The sequence below is a fragment of the Dreissena polymorpha genome, chromosome 8, assembly GCF_020536995.1.
Source record: "Dreissena polymorpha isolate Duluth1 chromosome 8, UMN_Dpol_1.0, whole genome shotgun sequence".
NCBI classification, from domain to species: Eukaryota; Metazoa; Mollusca; class Bivalvia; order Myida; family Dreissenidae; genus Dreissena; species Dreissena polymorpha.
Genome location: NC_068362.1, coordinates 13,022,273 through 13,042,473, shown reverse-complemented (window position 1 = coordinate 13,042,473; position 20,201 = coordinate 13,022,273). Strand labels below are relative to the sequence as shown.

Sequence of the window (20,201 nt, the reverse complement as noted above, 5' to 3'; positions counted from 1 at the left end):
AAAATAACGGACACACCGATATGATCATTTTAAAAATAATGTTAAAACTAAGGTTAACTGGCATAGTGAGGATACAAATAGGCGAATATCAGCTTTGGACTAAGCATTCGGAAAAAAAAACAAGATCATCGCAAATGCATCCATGTTTCGATATCTAGTCGGGTATTATGTATTCAACATTGTAATGAATAGCAAGCCAAATATATAAACATAAGTATATGTCATTAGCCGTTTCACTGTACAATACGGATATATATTTGGACGAGCACAAATATATCACTTATTTTACAGTTAAAACGCCTCATATGCATTTGAGTCTATATCGCTTAATTACATGTAAGCTTTTTGTTCGATTTTAATGCTGCAATGTGCATGTATAATCGTTATTCGCAGCACGATAACCCATGAAACGCTTCCCAGTAAACAGACGCTTTAATTGCATCTATGCTATTTTCAAGACGCCTGTGTGAATCGATTATTGTACATTCAGATACTTTTTCTCGGTAACGGCTTTTAACGTTATAAAATTGCTTAGTGCACGTGTATTTTACTGTCCAATATGGCAAAACTACAGACGTTTTGGATACAATACCGGAATATATTGGACGGTAACGTGGTACATATGAAGCATGCTGATTGGATGATATTAATTGATATTGAATAAATAATTGTACAACTGGTCGATAAAATCCAACTCGATATTGGGTATTCAAATGCTAACCATGACGAGTTACAAAATCACCGTGCTAAATACATTTCTTTCCCGCAAACGGCTACATTCCTGCGAAATACCAACCAATCACAAATATCAAGACAGACATGTGTTACTGACATTTAGACGACACAAGAGCATTCATTACGTCAACATAATTGGATTGAAACACCAATTTGCAAGGATTCCGTGGTTTATCTCGGTATTGTGGCATACCTTCTGCGGTTTTTCCTTTGTGACCGTAACGTGTGACAATAGAGTTCCATTATACGCCTTGAATTTATTTACATTTCGTGAAATCCGCGAATATGCGTGCTAACTAAACTGTCTTTTTAAAAGCACAAACGCCATGGCGAACAATATTATTCAGGGGTTGGGGGGAGGGGCATGCGTAGCCTGGAGCTTACTGGGTAAAAGTCAGGTTAGTTAGAAATTATTTACAAGACATCGTCGTTTTCTTGCTTTTCGCAAAGGAGTAGCGGATGTTTTCAGTCGCTAAACCACTTTATTTTTATATTTCTTTTTGTGCTCTCGTCAGTGTTTTGTTTCAATACCGTAGACGTTAAAATAAAAAAGTTTTTAAAGCAAAACCGTCCACAAATTTGTTATTTAATTTCTTGAACTTCAAGGTTTTGGATGTTAAAAAAACATTTGCTCGTATCATAAACAATTTGTGTGCATGTTTGCAGTAATATATAACATAAATCACGATTTTTGTATTATACGACGCGTGTTTATGTCTAGTAATTCATGTAATGACGAATTCGAAACGTTTAACCCCTTTTTGTAACAAAGTTTCTTTAAAGCTCATTTTGGGACTTTACTTTTAAACTACAACCAGCTTTTTCCTATAGTTAAGGGTTTGGCACAAAATACCTAACCATGTATAATACAGTTTATACATGTACTGCAATAGTATAGTTTTAATGCGTGTAATGTGGTGCAATATTAGCGTAAGCGTCTTATCAACGTTACTTAATGAATTATAATAATTCTGAACGAAAGACCTGCCGGCCCACTTAATCACTTTATCAATACACCTATTTTCAGGAGAATGTGCTGTGTGTTTCCTGATAAACGAGATAATATAATGTGTATCAGCCCCTTTTAGTATTATTTCAATGTATTTAATGACGTGTCGAGTTTATTATGTTATGAATACGCAAAAGCATTAGCGATGAAATGTATAATGTTAAGAATACACATGAAACCATGATAAGTCTTAAAATATGTTAACACAAAATTGAAGTTAGGTGTGGTGCAATACCTCGTCAATGGCGAACTAAATACGGACGGACCTCTGAAGTGTAACAAAACAATTATTTGATATATAAGATGTGTGTATCATTCAGTTGTTGAAGTATCCAATGTTCTGTGTATGATCACTAACTAAAGTAAACATTGTATTATAAATACTTGAAAATGTTTTTTTTGGTGAATATAGTATTTTGTTTTCATCAAATATGTGGTACTGGAAAAGGCTCTCCGTTCATAATTTAAATTAAAATATAGGTACTGGTTATTTCATTACACAAGAGCTGTCAGACGACAGCGCGCTCGACTTTTCGAGTGCTTGACAGTAGCTCTATAATGGGGAAATTGTTCATATTCAATAAGGTCAAGGTAATATAGTCATATCGTAAATGGAAGAGGACCATAATTAAACATATTGATCGCTTGTTTTAAAGAAGTGGTAAATTATAGACGATTCTGAGTTCAGGTATATTTTCCACAATCTATTGAAGTTTGTAAAGACATAAAACAAACTACTAAGATTATATTTCAAGTTTGATAGCGATAGCTTAGGTGTGATGGTTGGATGATCTTTCAAAAATAAAATAATACAAATAAATACTTGTTTTTTTACCATGTTTCGGAATAAAAAAAATGTGTGTGGGGGGTGGAGAGGGGGAATAATGTGGGTGTGTGGTCATTTATTAGATGATATTTCCAAAATAAGAAGAAAAAAAGGGAAAAAAAATTAATATTTGGGGGTGGGATTTTAGATTCTGGTATGTCAGGTTAGTGTTGTAAGTGTTGTAAGAGCTGTGTTAATGACCAACAATGCCCTCTACTGCGCCCCTTTAAAGCCATGTGCAGCTCAATGAGATAAAAATGCATGCCAAATATCGAGTTGCTATCTTCAATCTTGCAAAATTTGACCTTTGACCTTGAAGGATGACCTTCATCTTTCACCACTCAAAATGTGCAGCTCCATGAGATACGCATGCATGCCAAATATTGAGTTGCTATCTTCAATATTGCAAAATTATACCTTTGACCTTGAAGGATGACTATGACATTTCACAACTAAAAATGAGCAGCTCAATGAGATACGCATGCATGCCAAATTTTGAGTTGCTATCTTCTATATTGCCAAATTTGACCTTTGACCTTGAAGGATGACATTGATTATTCACCACTCAAAATATGCAGCTCCATGAGATACGCAGGCATGCCAGATATCGAGTTGCTGTCTTCAATATTGCAAAATTTGACCTTTGACCTTTGACCTTGAAGGATGACCTTGACCTTTCACCACTCAAAATGTGCAGCTCCATGAGATACGCATGTATGCCAAATATTGAGTTGCAATCTTCAATATTGCAAAATTAGACCTTTGACATTGACCTTTGACCTTGAAGGATGACCTTGACATTTCACAACTCAAAATGAGCAGCTCCATGAGATACCCATGCATGCCAAATTTTGAATTGATATCTTCTATATTGCCAAATTTGACCTTTGACCTTGAAGGATGACATTGATCTTTCACCACTCAAAATGTGCAGCTCCATGAGATACACATAAATGCCAAATATCAAGTTGCTATCTTCAATATTGTAAAAGTTATGACCAATGTTAAAGTTTTTGGACGCACGGACAGACGCCATATATTTGACCTTTGACCTTGAAGGGCGACCTTCCACCACTCAAAATGTTCAGCTCCATTAGATACACATCCATGCCAAATATCAAGTTGCTATCATTACTATTGCAAAAGTTATGGCAAATGTTAAAGTTTTCGGATGGACGCACAGACTGACGGACAGTTCAACTGGAGGCCGTTTTATCAACAGATCTTATCTTAGCGGATCTTATCTTAAATCCTTGACTTACGATTTCATTTTCGATCCGCTAATACCCGTTTTATGAACGCCGTCGTAAGTATCAAGTCGCAGCTAAGATTTTAGTTAAGCGTACGATCTGGAAAATCGAGAACAAGTCGAAAAACCTCACACGATTTCCCGCGTTTATGTCAAAAAAGCAAAACAACATGGCCGACAACGTAAACAGAGGCAATTAGTTAATGATAGTTATGATTTACTTATAGAAGTACTAAATGTAGGGATATCATGACTCATGTCTTCAAATATTGTAGCGTTTATGTCTGTCAATTTGTCTCGTAATTGATACTGAGTTTTTATTAAATTCATTTCGCCATTTTACACCAAAGAATCGAAATGTTTTATGCATTTATTTTATGTATTTATTTTCTAAATTCTAGTTGCAAGTACTGTTATAACAAAATAATATTTTCCCGCGTTTGGAACTGTCAGCCTTTAAAATAACAAATCGTTATTGTGTGTTTATATCTAATGTTTTTGTCAGAAGAGTATTCGAGTATCAATCAATACATTATTTCTATGCCCCACATTTGAAGAAAACAATTAATTTTTATATTTGTTTTTAGAGTAAATGTATCTCTCTTTTCAAGGAACATTCTCATCTTACACATTTCCGCTTATTTCGCAATATATTTGTTTTCGTACTTCTTCTTGTACTTCGTACTTCCTACAGTCAATTGCTGACTATTACATGAAGGCCGATATAGGCAGATATGGACACTGTCTAGTCCGTTTCCTGGGAAGAACCAGTACTTGGTGACTATGGAGGAAATAATGAGAATGCTTCTTGAGTAGGGAGCGAACCCACGAACTCCCGATCGCTAGGCGGACACCTCATCCACTACACCACCGCGATAGTATATACGGATGCCTACTGTATATTTATTTTGGCATAGAATTTACTTTATTACCCAGTGTACATAGCTTTAGAATTAATTTTCAATTGTAAACACAAACCTGAAAACTTTCACTCAATTTCAGAGTGAACAGCATTTGATTGTGTAGCCCCAAGATAGACAAAGTTATCAAGAAATGGACGGATGTTAAGGTATATTAACTAATGAAATCTCACATAATTATACATAAAAACATTTATAATGAATTTGCACAGAATAATCGTTAGGAATAATCATTGTTGTGTATTGTGTGTTTGCTGTTTTCTATTGACACATTCCAGTCCAGTTCATGTATGTAAAAAAAATTAACATATTATGACATATATTTACCATAATTATTTCTTATATTTAGGTATTTGGTATTTATTCATCACTTTTTTCGTTCAACTGTGGAATGTTTGAATTTGAACACTATGTACTTTCTTTTCAGACGCACAACAACAACCATGTGTGAATGATGAGATCTCATCCATCACATCAGTTGAACAAAAGTTGGTAAGATAATTAATCAAGTACACAGTATAAAGTTAGCACATTTATTCATGTAGGTGTGTCAATGTTACAAAACACATAAAATAAATAAGGTTTAACAAAGTTATTATAATCACAAATTAATTCTGTGACATAAATATCGTTATTTATGAAGTAACTTGGTTACAGATACAGTTCACATTGTAATACATGCATAATATTAAAATATCTTTGTCATTGAATGTATATGTTTGTATGTATGACAGCTCATAAAGATCGATTGTCCATATTTATTAATGAATATTTATCGTTAGATACAAGTAATTTCGCAAAATACCAAAATAAAAAACATTGCATATACTTACATACGAGTCCCGCTCTGTGAAAAGGGGAGTTTAATGCATGTGCATAAAGTGTCATACAAGATTAGCATGTGCAGTCTGCACAGGCAAATCAGGGACAACTTTCTGCCTAAACTGGATTTTCGCTTAGAAGAGTCTTTCTTAAAACGAAACATATAATACAAGCGGAAAGTGTCGTCCCTGATTGGCCTGTGCAGACTGCACAGGCAAGTCTGGGACGACACTTTACGCACATGCATTAACCCCCAATTTTCTCAGAGCACGACTCATATATAAAGTTATTATGGTGATTTATTAAATACATGTTATTTAAAAACAAGAAACCGTCGGAGACGTGTGATGCTCCCCAAAGTTTTTTTTGTCACAATATTGCACTATATATTCAGATAAAAGGAAAGTTTTGAGGGCACAGTAGATGGGGGGGGGGCAATACTTTTTTTATAGACAATTTCAAAGGGCCATAACTCTGTGAAATATCATCTGACCAGAACCCGCTGATAATATGCACATCTCCTCTTGGTCGTGAAGCTTCCCATAAAGTTTCATTGAATTCCTGTCATAAGTTGCTGAGAAATAGCCCGGACAAGAATTGCACTATATGTACAGTTAATGGAAAATTTCAAAAAGCCATAACTCTGTGAAAAATCATCCGACCAAAACCCGCTGATAATATGCACATCTTCTCTTGGTAGTGAAGCTTCCCATAAAGTTTCATTGAATTCCGGTCATAAGTTCTAAGAAATAGCCCGGACAAAAATTGTGCACGGACGGACACACGGACGGACACACGGATGGACGGACGGACAGACGAAGCGACGACAATATGCTCTCCCCAAAATTTTTTGGGGGAGCATAATAAATTAACGAGTATACATAAGCTAAAATAACATATTGGATTACTTGTTATTTTACGAGTCATATTCATTCAAATATAATCATTATAGGAAATCCGCGAAACGGCGCATGTGAGGCCCAGTCATTTGAGCAAGTAAGAAAAAAAAGATGTGAGTTCCATGAAAATCAAAGATTAACTTATGATGTGTAGATCATGAATGTCTTATAATGAACCAACAATCCATCTTAACATAAATGATACAATTCATTCTCAAGATTTTTTTTTATGAAACTATTAGTTCCAACAGAACCTTGTCTGATGTGCAGTATACACAGTACATGCTCTTTAAAGAACAAACAGAAACCACGTCTCTATATGTTACAATGTTAACCTTTATTTCATCACTTGTCTTACAAATACAAATTTAATTAACATAAAATGTATTTCATTTTCAGATAGTGTTCCACTTCATTGTTCCCTAGTTGTAGAGTTGTTGGAGAAAACCCTGTATTGTTATGTTACAAAGATAATTAAATAAAGGAGTAAAATCTATTTTCACTTTGTTATAATATAAAGGAAACATGTAATCATCGTACGCATTGCATAAATGAATATTGTAAAAAGTGTGTCTTTAATGAAAAAAAATCCACAAAAGAACAGCAGAAATTGTAAACATCCACACTTTTACAAAGATGTTGACCACACTTGACTGAAATGCAGCAGCTCATAGACAAGAAATCTTATTAAATTATTATGAATCATAAGCAGAAACATAATGACCATTTTTCATCAACAAAGAGTCAAATATTGAATATTAACACATGTCGCCGAACATAGACAGACCACAATGACTCACCTATAGCACTTCGTGCACAGGTGAGCACAAAACAGCAACTACATAAATAAGTTCATGATGTGTTGTCCATATAGGCTGCATTTTGGTCTTGTTGTGGACTGTGCACAACCTCATCCACTTCCTGTGCCTCAGTAAGTTGTTCAGGCAGTGGCACCTGCTAATCTATGCATAAGTTGTGCAGGCGCATTCATGCAGCCACTGCTTGACATCACTCATCATGTCTCATGAATAAACAACCGCCAGTTTTATGTAGACACCTGTCGATAGAGAATAACAATCAATATTTACTAGTGATTTAATTACAATATCCAATTTATTATCAATACTTATGATTATTATGCATTTTATTTAATTGATTAACATCAGATATTAATTAAATTTAAGACTAAAATGGGTAAAGAAATAAATTCATAAAACAAAATTTGCAATAATCTACGGCATCCATTTTTATCAACACATGCACATGCATATGAAAGCAACTTTAAAATCTGTATCAAATGGTTTTTTTAACTACATGTGTCTCCTTCACTGATGCCCCCATGTAACATTGAGATACACAAACAAGTCCATCAGTCATTAAAAGACAAATTTCTTCAGTACAAACAACTTGTGTATATATGCTCAAAACTTGAAAACAAATAACAAGACAAATTTAATTACACATTTGTGTACAGCTACAATTCATTAACACATTAAGGTCATTCAGCAGTTGCTGTTATGCAAAATCCATCCACAGATAAACAGACAGACACAGAGGACGAACAGGTGCAATGCTTAAGGCGTCCCACGGTGTACGTTTACTTAATTGTTATGATGTAGATGTGACGATTACAATTATGCTCTAAAGATTATTAAAGGCATAAAGCATCACACTTTTTATCCAATATTTTGTGGGGAGATTTATTTTGTGCTTATTAAATGGTGTCTTATGATGATTATCTGAATGTGTTTAACTGTTTTGAACTAAATAAACATATAGTTTATACATGTAGTGAGTTTACATACATGTACCTAAATCTACTCTTTGGCAGTCCAAAAGCCCTCTCAACCACAATACACTTGACTGGGCATTGTTGTACCTATTGTTGATAGCCGGAGTCCCCCAGTAGGTGTCCCTTGTGGTTTTCTTCCAGAAAAGTATAATAACAAATTTATAATAAGCTAAGTTTAAGTTGGAACAATCATTGGTTAAACGGTTTATGAAGGTAGCTATAGGATGCTCGCAAGCTTAACGCAATCTTAAATTCATTTAAATTATAAATTTAACATTGATATGCATATTTTATGTGTTGATACAGTGTGTATACACATACAGAAATATATAAGTGAATCTTTTATGTTGTTGAAAGAAATTAAAAGTAAAATTAGGTATGCACATTAAACACATTATATTTTAGTTATGTGCAATGCATTGATGTAAAAAATAAAATATTTGCATCATCATAACAGTAGTATTCCACTTTTTCCTAGCCAATACTAGCCATAGTCCCTCTAATGGTATATCCATAAAAGCACATTATTTATTGTCATACCTTCAAACCACGGACGAAGACAGAGGCGTCGTGTGTGTTGACCCAAGCCATTTTGACACAATCTCAATGAACCTGCAAATAAACTATACTTTAATATGTGAAATGTGTTTCACTAACTTTGTTGAATGGTCGGGGCATGTATTTAATTCACATGTTTTATGATTTAACACTATTAGTTAAGCCACTTCTGACTGACAAGTGACATTGTACAGTGTGATACAGGGTCATTAAAATATCATTGCCATTTGGCAAGAGCGTAACTAGATCAGAATATAACTTTGCTACCTTGCATCTCACCGTGCAGTGTGAGATTTATGTTGCTCAGCTACTGTATATATTATTGTACAATTCATAAATCTAATTTTGACAGAACTTGATATTTAAATGTTAGGATTGCAAAGTTTATGACTTATAATCGTTGGGGCAGATATTGCAGACATAATCCAGTGCATTATTTATTATTCATTTGATAGAAAAAAACTTCAAAACTATATGCGCAAAAGGCATATCAGGATATTGCGTCGACAACTAACTTGTATAGCAGCGTCCGAAATGTGAACTATCCGAATTTTAGTTTACCCGTTAACATTCAATATTTAAAGACAAATGAACTGTTTTACTTCAAAAGAAACCATAAAACATCTGTTTTGATAGAAATTGAATAAAGATCACTAAATACTTACCTATTTAACGAATTAATTATCGAAACATCACAAATTTCATTTCCCTGGGACGTTTAATGCAGAGAATGATCAATAACGAATATATTTAACGTTATCAAACATAAATACGTATCAATATTTCTCCATCATGGAGATCGATAATCCTTTCTTTCTCGAAACATTGTCATCCCTCTTGGTTGACCAACGTCTAAAGCGCGTGCGGCCGCCATGTTTACGAAGGTTTACGAAGGTTTACGAACGCTAAGAGTGGTCTTAACCAGTCGTAGCTTTAAGCAAAAATCTGAAGACATCTTAGCTGCGATTTCTTTGATAAAACGGTTCGCAGTACTTACGATCAGCGTACGACAAAATCCTACGAATCTTACGTAAGATCACGCTAAGATCTGTTGATAAAACAGCTACCGGGGGCATAAAAAAGGAAAACACACAAAAAAAATGGGGGGGGGGATTCTGGGGTGGGGCCTGGGGAATTGTATAAAAATTAGGTGGAGTTCATTGTGGTTTGTCAGATAAGCGTTGTTTTGTCAAAGTATGAATCAAATCTGATCCTTAATAAAGAAGTTATGGCAAAAAGGGGCATACCTCTAAAAATAATGCTGACAGAGTTATGCAACTTGACATAAACAATTGTCTTGTTGCCATAAAGAAGTATTCTAAGTCTGAATTAATTATCTTTGATAGTGTTAAAGTTTTTTGATTTTATATAAAACTTTTACTAACGGCGACGGCGACGCCGGGGCAAGTAGTATAGCTCTCATTTTTCTTCGAAAAGTCGAGCTAAGAACGAAATAATGTGGTGTTTAACTGCGTATTTTCGTTCAAGTACCTTTTCAGTTTTTCGTTCACGGGTCTTGTTTTAATTAAAGATAAATTCATTTAAAACGCATGATCTTTATTTGTTTAATCGTCTGCTCGTTTAACATTATGTCCCATCATTACAAAGTTATTAAACTAGTGATTGAATCATACAATAGCCGTTTGACTTTCTTAGGGCAGTATTAACTTGTGTCGGTGGTTTTGTTCGTTTGTTTACTCAAACATAAATGTTTCAGTTGCAATTCTATTTTGCATGTTACCAACTTGCAATATAAAACAAAATAAGGCTTCTTACGCTTTTTGCTGAAATACAGACATGATGTTACATCCCCATATTGGACATTTGGAATTGCAAAATGACAGCATGAAGCGCTTTGCTTTGCAATTCCAGACGGGTAATAAATTATGAAGATATGTACATGTGTTGAAGTATTTTGGACATAATAGGTTTTGAGCGTTTCCTCAACAGTGAAACATTGTAGAATATCTAAACGAGTTTATGCTATAATGGAATATATGTTTAACATGTTAGTTTTAGCTTATAACTATGTATGTGTAAGGTACTAGAATAGTTAATCGTTCATTTTTTTTTGTTATTCCTACTTTTCTACCAATGTTTGTTTTTGAAGAATGTTTTAGCATACATAATAAACTCGATAAGTGTAAACTTTCATTTAATGGATTCTCCGATAAACATATGGCAAGAGATAACATGATAATTATTAACGTGGGTAGAATATACGAATACAGGTACTCATAAGGCAAGTTATTTCTCTAATAGAGTTACGAAAATAAGAATGCAAATATCAACGGTCGCGTTTTAAAACGAATTGTATGCTCTCAAACAAAACTAAGATACTGCGTCTCTATGGTTCCTTTTTGTTCACAGGGTATCAATAACCAAGAAGCTGATAAGAGAACTACATGGTATTGAGTATTGTGTTGCCAACATTTTTATTTCAAATATATTACGAACACAAAAGTAATAACTAAACGCACATCCGTGTAAACGGTTTACTAACCTTCTACGCTGCGTGTGTAGTTTTGTTCCGCCTGTTCACTGTTTGTCTGAATTATGCGGTTTTCCTCATCCTGTATCTTTGCTTCTATGCGCTTTTCTCCATCCTGTATCGTTTGTTCAATGTGTTGTTTGCCATTATCTATCTTGCTTTCAATGCATCGTTCTCCATTTTGTATCTTGACTCCAATGTGTTGTTTCCCATCCTGTATCGCTTGTTCTATTCGTTGTTTGCCATCATCTATCCTGCTTTGTATGCGTTTTTCTCCAGCTTGTAAAGAAGCCTCAAGTTGTTCTAAACATTCTGCAAGTTTACGTTCCGCCGCTTCAGAAACTCGTTCTCCGACTTCGTTAGCATTTTTGAGGGTTCGATCGGCCTCCTTCAACAACTCCCCCAGTTCACTTAGTGACATACGATCATTCTGCAACTAAATTGAAAATATATAAATGCATTTAGTTATTTTGTGGAAGTGAAGAGGCTTACACATTTATATTATTGTCTTTATTTGATAAGGTGTATAACCAAACGTGTTCGTGTTCCATATTCAATCACAAACGTGCATATAAAGTTTTTTTGGTTTTGTTTGATATGAAGACATGTTTTTAGAGATGTTTAAACCAGTTTGTGCATGCTCATACGTCATGATATTTAACATCAAAAATATCTGCTGAATCAAGATTACGCGTATACACTGTCAAAGATTTGTTTGTACTCTGGACCGTGATTATTATTTGTTAACAATATAAAACAGGGATTTGTATGACATTTGATTTCCTATGCATTTCTTTTTTATTAAATGCATGATTAGTATTTTATTTGCAATAATTTCGATGATTATATGTTAATGCACACATTTTACACATTTTTTATTGAAACAAAATCACATAATTCATGGAGACCTTATAGTAGCATTTAAGAAAATATATAGTTTCTATAGCATACTCTTAATATATGTTGTAAAACAATTAAATGGAATCTTTTAAACGCGTAAGTGCACTGTTCTCAAAATATGTGTTTAATTAAGAATAAGTTTGAACGACTGAAACATATTCCGAAAACGGCAAATGAATACGTACATCCCCTAGTTTTGTTTTCGATATTTTTGCCGATGGGTCATTCAATAAGCACTTTGGATCAGCTAGTAGCGTTGACAGTGTTTGAAAATTATTCTGTAGATGAGCATCTGACACTTTACAGTCGGATGTGTGACGTATATCTCGACCTATCTGACGAACCTACGGTATAGTACAGTAAGGAATCACACAACAATGCAAGCTATGAAAACATGTGTACCGAACATTGTTGAATAACTTTAAATACATTTACATAATATATTTTCTAATTTAGTTTAAAGTTAACTAAACTTTATAATATTTTAAATGAAGGTTTTGCAGAGGAAAATACATAATTTTATAGATTGTTGAGTTATAAATCACATGCAATAACGCGTCAAAACTTATCAATACCGAAACTCTGCATTACCTTTTCTAACAGACATTGCTTATCAGGTGGTGGGGGCGATAGACACGAGGAAGAGAGGCATGTCTGGAAATGTGTGCAGTTCAGCATTATGCTTATAACGCCATTGAAGTCGGATTCTTGGACCGAGGAAACTCCGCTGTAACCGTCTGGAGGGAGGAAGCATTTACCGATTTCCCACGGCTGTGTTGCCCATAGTTCCGCTTGAGTATTACGCCAAGAAGGTCCATTAAATCTATGTAACGATGTGATATTTTGTTTTACCTGATCACAACTTTTGCAATTCTGGGGTTGCTGTGACTGGTGAAATATGCATGTATTTCCTTTTCTCTTTTTACAAATACCATTTGTAGGGCATGGCAGCAGTTTTTCAATAGAACAGTTTCCGCAACTTCTACCAACGGTCGTCTGGATCTTTTGTAACTCGCTTTCAACAAAGGAAGAAAGACCATCTTTCGTTACAATGAGAGCTATGCACGCCTTGAACCAGTTAGTGGTCTCCTTATCCGTAAATATGTTTGTGTTTGCAAACATTCTTCCGAATTATTATAATTATGTTTTACGGAATTCGTGAGCCGATCACAAAAGTTTAGCAGTTAGAGTTTTACGAAACCAATTTCGTTCTTCCTACGAAGCTTTTTATCAGTTTTTGTTTGCAGAATATGCATGTTGTAGCGCCAATCTTCCGAATTCTACAAATAAATCAGCAGAAGTTAACAATAAGTTTGCTGATTTGAAAAGGTCACGGCAAACATACAACGTACATCTAATTAATTTTTTTAACTCAGTTAACACGAACATTATAAATAACAAAGTTTTTGGCATTATACATATACCGCTATCTAAATTTATTATTAAAGTAAAATAAACACTATGTATTTTAAAAAGGACTTTCAACGCGTTATGCAAAATTAAACCAATATTTTCTTAAAAGATCATTAATGATTCAATCAAGATACTGGATACAAAACACCCATATGTTCTGAGAAAAACGACATTATCTATGTAAATACAGTAACGAAGAATTTCTAAAAAACAAACAAGTTTTTTTTCAAAATTAAGTGGTATGTTCAACAACAAAAACAGAAATATTGTGCATGTTTCTTTGTAACTTTCTTTCATGAATAAAAACATAAAAATATGCTTAGCTTTGTTTCAGTCATTATATGAAATTTAGCGCTATATTAATTCGACACTTGCAGGTAATATTCCAATAATGATTTACTTAAAATGTAACCCCATTTTTTCCAATTAATTTTATATTAGGAACCCAATTAGCAACCGTTTATATTCATTTTATCTTGGGAAAACGGGCATCTTACGCCATTGTCACACATAAGGTTCATTAAGAAACGTCAATGACGTACATGTATAACAAGCGTCATTCACTTTAAATTGACCTTAATATTTATTGTAACTGTTAATAACCTGCGATTTAACTTTAACATATGTAAATTTTGTTAACATAACATGTTATGGCACTATACATGTTGTGGTAAAGGTCATACAGTTATAATACAAAAATGGCAAAATGCATTTGCTATACTGTTGATTGTGTGTACGACCATTATAAAATTAAATGAATTACTTGACAGTTAATGTTTGTTATAAATAATTGTTATGATGATTGTTAACTTGAAATAATCGTGTAAAGCCACTTGCGGTAGCTAGGGGCGTGTAATCTTCTAACTGAGCCACGTACTTGTTACACGCGTTATCGTTAATCTGCAGTGTAGAGACAACATTTAAAGGGATCTTTTCACGCTTTGGTAAATTGACAAAATTGAAAAAAGTTGTTTCAGATTCGCAAATTTGTGTTATAGTTATGATATTTGTAAGGAAACAGTAATACTGAACATTTACCATGGTCTAATATAGCCATTATATGCATCTTTTGACAATTTTAAAACCTAAAAATTATAAAGCGTTGCAACGCGAAACGATTGAATAATTTGGAGAGTTCTGTTTTTGTCGTTAAATTTTGTGAAGCTACGAAGATGGCTTATATAACGTATAAAATACATCATGCATATGTACACCGCGGAATAGCTCAGTAGGCTAGAGCGTTTTAATTTCAGGACTCTGGCAGGACTTCAGGGGTCACTGGTTCGTAACCTGGTCCGGGCAATGTTCTTTTCCTTTTTTTAATTTTATTCTTGATTTTTTACTGGAGCTTTTAAGATCCAATGTTTACATTTATCGATATAAAGCATTTAATGAAAAAGTTAAAAAATGCCAAAATCTGTGAAAAGGCCCCTATGAAAAATTGCACAACTAAATTTAGAACTTATTAAACGCGCCCTCGTTCATCTGCATTGTCATGACTTCAATCAACATCGTTATCGATAACAATATCACACACATATCTGACAATTGCTTGTTTTTATAATCGAATTGTGATGAGACTGATACCATTTTAAAGTTGGGTCCCTCGCCTGTCGTATCGCATTGTTAACGTTGTATTGCCTGTAGCGTTGCGTCCACATGTACAATTTAAAGCTCATGTATGCGCCTTGAAATTTCGATGTATATGTTAAGTCAGTGAACAAGATGATTAACTCTTCCGTGAAATGAAATGAATGAAGCGAAACTGCATACGCGCAATAATTAATGACACTATATTAGCATGAAACAAAATGTAAAAAAAACGCAATTGTAAACGTGCAAAATATAATGAAAAAAAGTGATCAATTGAAAAAAGTGATCATTGAATACACCTAATGATGATAGCTCGTGTTAAACATTGATATAGAATAAGCAAATATTTGCCCACCAGAAATATGCTCTTTTTATATAAGGACACATTCTACTATCTAACGGTATTTCGTGTGGACATCAAAACGCATAACATATTGTTATACCAGCGTGTATTCATTATTAACAATACTAATGTCACGCAATTATACAATGATGATATGGGGTCAAAGAAGCCGCGTGAACGCTAATTATTTGATCTTATTTAGAACATGTCATCACGAGCCGGTATAATTATTGACACAATATACACGTTGTTGTATTATAAGAACGATAATATATTTGATAGAGTTGTCCTATCAATAACATTCAACCTCAAAGGTGCAAGTTGATACAAATAAACACACACAAACTTTGACATATCTACGGCCCATCTTGCTAAAGTAGTTAGTGGCCGATCAAATGCAAAAATGTAATAAAACAACAAGCTCATTTGTTGATACCAGTGACATTTCCCTGAGTAACTATGTCTGTCGATGCTACTGTTGAGGTTAATTTACAATTATATCATCCGTATCGAGTTGTCTCGCGATATTTGCGCGAAACACGAAGCGACGCGCGAGAATGTACCACGAAATATCGCCCTTGTGTAGGTAGCCCAAAAGGCGATATATCGTGGTAAATTTCGCGTGTCGCTTCGTGTATCGCGCAAAATATCGCGCGTCATTTCGTGTGTCGCGCAAAATATTGTTCGTCGCTTTGGGTATCGCGCAAAAACTCGTGCGTCGCTTTGAGTATCGCGCAAAATATAGTGTGTCGCTTTGTGTATCGCACAAAATATCGTGTGTCTTCCTTTGAACGCGAGATAGTGAACATTTCAGCATTCAACTGAATTATAACATTCAGTCAACATTTATGCACACATGCTTAAAAAATAACTTAACTATTGCACTGACATCTCTTGTTGGATCGCTACTATGTGATAGGGTATAGTCTGCTATGAATAAAAATGTACAATGTTTAAAAAAAACATTGTAAAAATATATGGTACAAACATTGTTTCGACTTGATTTGGATGTTATGTTACACGAACATTAAAGGGGCCTTTCCACAGATTTTGGCATTTTTTGAAGTTTGTCATTAAATGCTTTATATTGATAAAAGTAAACATTGGATCTACAAAGCTCCAGTAAAATATCAAGTTTACAATTTAAAAACAAGAAAAAAGGTAACCCTCAGCAGGACTCGAACCAATGACCCCTGGAGTCCTGGAGTAAAAAATCTGCGCATTAAACCACTCGGCCATCCTTCATTATGCAACGAATGGTGTATTTTATACTTCATATAAGCGATCCTCGTAGTTTCACAAAATATAACGACAGCAACATTACTCATCAAATTATTAAATCGTTTCGCGTTGCAACGCTTTATAATTTTCAGGTTTCTAAATCGTCAAAAGATGCATATAAAGGCTATTTTAGAGCATGGTCAATGTTCAGTATTATGGTTTCCTCACAAATATCATAACTAAAACGAAAACTTTACCAAAACGTTAAAAGGCCCCTTAAATTCATGATGGTTTCAGCTGATATATTATCTGAAAACAGTGCGTTGATGATTTTTAAGCACAATCGCACTGAATCAACATGGAAAATTGGGATCAAGATTAGGTTTGAGGGTATCGATATTTATTCAAAAACCAAAGATGATAAACAACTTGAGATAGTACAAGTTTGGAATAGTTACTATTTGCACATAAGATGTACATAATTATACACTGGTTTCGTTAAAATGTTCAGTAACTTATACACAAACTAAAAGGCGTGAAAATATGTATTTTAATTACTCGTAACAAGTCGTATTTGATACATTTTAATATGATCCAAACAGATGTTGTCATTCGTATGACAGGGTGGTCCAATATTTGTCTTTTTTGTGCGCGTTTGGGTCTTATTTATAACGCTAACTGGTCAAAGTTAATCAAATATTTCTGAGTCATCTCCGATATAATCCATAAATAAAATTACATATTATCTGCATCATGCTTAAAATATGCCTTTAGCTGATTTTATTTTTATAATAAGGCCCACATTTAACCCCTTCAAAAAGTGCCTTGAGTCTGGGACTAGAAGCCGGGACCTTTTGCTATATTGGCGAGTGAATTATCGAGTGAACAAAAACGCTCGCTATTAATAAATGTCCAATTTATTCGGCACACTGACAACATTAAGAAATAACTGAGCTTCAAGCATATTATTCGTCCATGAACTTATCACTTTTGTGTCTGTTGTATGAAGGCCATGCATTATTACTATATAGATTTACAATATAAGCTTTCTAGTCAAAATATATTCACATGCGCACTTTCATGGTACCAATTCACGACAATTTCAAAATTATGCCAGTTTCGTTCATAAATAGTGTGCAAATAACCAATCGGACATCATTATCAATTATTGATAAAAACACTGAACAACACTCAAAACATGCTTAAACATTATGCTAACAATTATACATGATTAGCAAATTTATTTTAATATTACACATGTAGTTCATACAGCATTGTATTACACATTTGCACGGTCACCTCGAATGTTGGTGTCCATGGCGCTAATTTAATTTTCTATTAAATCCAGATTAATCTTTGAGTCAAGTTTCATCAAGATTTAGCCATACCTGGAACCTCTAGGCTTTTTTCAACGTTACACCCAATATTTGATCTAGGGGCCTAGTTTTTATTTGCACATAGATTCGATATTGGCTTGCCATTGTCACAATAAACGTTATGTCCAGGTTTCGTTTTAAATGAAGCCTATATAGTAGGAACAATGTTTATAACATTTAACTTGGTGCCGAATTTGGTTTTGTGCAGGTAACTCGGATTTAAACACGGCCTAGATACAAGGAGTGTCAATATAAACATTCTGACCAGATTTTAACACGAATAAGACATTACAGTGACCTATAGAATCATAATCATGTGACCAAGAATAATAAGTGTTGCTGTTATAATGGTTACAACGTTTCCCCAAGATTTCGTATTAAGACCTTTGTTTTTGACGCTCTTAACACTTATTCGAGCTAAGTACCATTAAGATTGAGTTATACATGTGGATTCAAGAGTGGCAACAACGTTTTTCACGCCGATGACGGAGATTCGAACTTGATTTAAATAGTTTAAAGATACACCGTCTGATAAAGTTTCATCAAGATTGCATCATAAACGAGGAATATAGCGTGGTAATACAGCTGTTCTTAGATTTGAAACGAACATGTCAAAATTTGAACTGGATACTATAGAGATATACATTGAAAGAAATTGTCATTAAGAATGGACGACAATGAAGCTTCAAGAGTAGTAACGAACTTACATTCGGCAGCGCATATTGAATACTGCACGACAAACGACAAGGGACGTAAGATATTGGTTTAACACAATATCTTACGAAGAAGGTTTCAGATAAGGTATATCAACAACTTCCAGGATGTAAAAACAAACCAACAACTACATCATCAACAATAATAACAAAATTAAACACACTGTATGCTTACATAAGCACAACAGCAACAACCACACTACTGCTACTATTACTACTACTACTACTAGGTATATCAACTACTTCAACTACTACTACTACTTCTTCTACAACAACAACAACTACTACTACTACCACCACTAATACTACGACAACTACTACATTTACTGCCACTACTACTACTACTACTACTACTACTACTACTGCTACTACTACTACTACTTCTACTACTACTACTACTACTACTACTACTACTACTACTACTACTACTACTACTACTACTACTACTACTACTACTTCAACTACTACTACTACTTCTATAATTACTACTACCACTACTACTACTACTACTACTACTACTTCTACTACTACTTCTACTTCTACTTGTACTTCTATTACTACTACTACTTCTACGACTACTACTATAACTACTTCGACTACTACTTCTAGTACTACTTCTACTACTAACACTATTACAACTGTTACTACCACAAAACTAGTACTACTTCAACCTTTCTGTGCCGCTGCTTCTACTAAAACAATACCTCTAGCATTGCTACTAATAAACTTCATCTTTCAATGCCACTACTAATAAAACTGGTACAATAACTACTACTACTTTGCCATAAGAAGACAAACTAGCCCAATAATAAAGAAGACAGGATGATGGTGATAATGATGATGACGATTATGATGGTGGTGTTCATGGTGGTGGTTATGGTGATGGTTGTGATAATGATGATGATGAGGAGGAGGAGGAGGAGGAGGTGGAGGAGGAGGTGGAGGAAGAGGAGGAGAACCTACACTTAAATGTGAAGTCCTTATTTTGTAGAATGTCTCTGTTCAAACCTCGAACAGGTATTGTCCAATCCATGCGTAGCTAAACATATTAATAATAACCACGGTGCCTAACCAAAAAGGGTAACACAGGAAACTGTGTGCGTTTCCAGCTTATACGCGTGGAAATGGCAAAAAACACGTAAGTATACCAAATACTATTGATCACAGAACATTATGGTATTGTAGCTAATGTTTTACTACAAAATTTGACAGGAAAATAAAATATGGTTTGAAAACAAACGAAACCAAATGAACCACACCTATCTCATAGTCATTAAATGTTTTAAGAAAGTTGCTTTCTTGGAACTGGATTTAAAAAGGACTTCTACTACTTGTCAATGT

At 34.2% G+C, this 20,201-nt stretch overlaps 2 protein-coding genes across 35 annotated transcripts in view; both read right to left on the bottom strand.

The window, feature by feature from the left end:
• Positions 1 to 20,201, bottom strand: part of LOC127841945 (uncharacterized) — a 472,965-nt gene that overhangs the window by 3,245 nt on the left and 449,519 nt on the right. For 12 of the 16 annotated variants that reach the window (XM_052371105.1, XM_052371106.1, XM_052371100.1 and 9 more), the window contains 3 exons: positions 12,793 to 13,481; positions 12,387 to 12,545; positions 11,314 to 11,737 (listed from right to left, as the gene is read on the bottom strand). The exons of 3 other annotated variants lie outside the window; for them this stretch is intronic. In XM_052371105.1, coding sequence (XP_052227065.1) covers positions 11,314 to 11,737; positions 12,387 to 12,545; positions 12,793 to 13,323 — 1,114 coding nt within the window. In that variant the 5' untranslated portion in view covers positions 13,324 to 13,481. Of the gene's footprint in view, positions 1 to 5,258; positions 7,518 to 8,271; positions 8,387 to 8,792; positions 8,865 to 11,313; positions 11,738 to 12,386; positions 12,546 to 12,792; positions 13,482 to 20,201 lie in introns of those variants that run through there. One more of the 16 variants, XM_052371113.1, reaches the window with a different exon arrangement.
• The window catches only part of LOC127841950 (cytochrome P450 3A21-like), a 196,448-nt gene that overhangs the window by 102,253 nt on the left and 73,994 nt on the right, over positions 1 to 20,201 (bottom strand). The gene's annotated exons all lie outside the window — the stretch shown is intronic.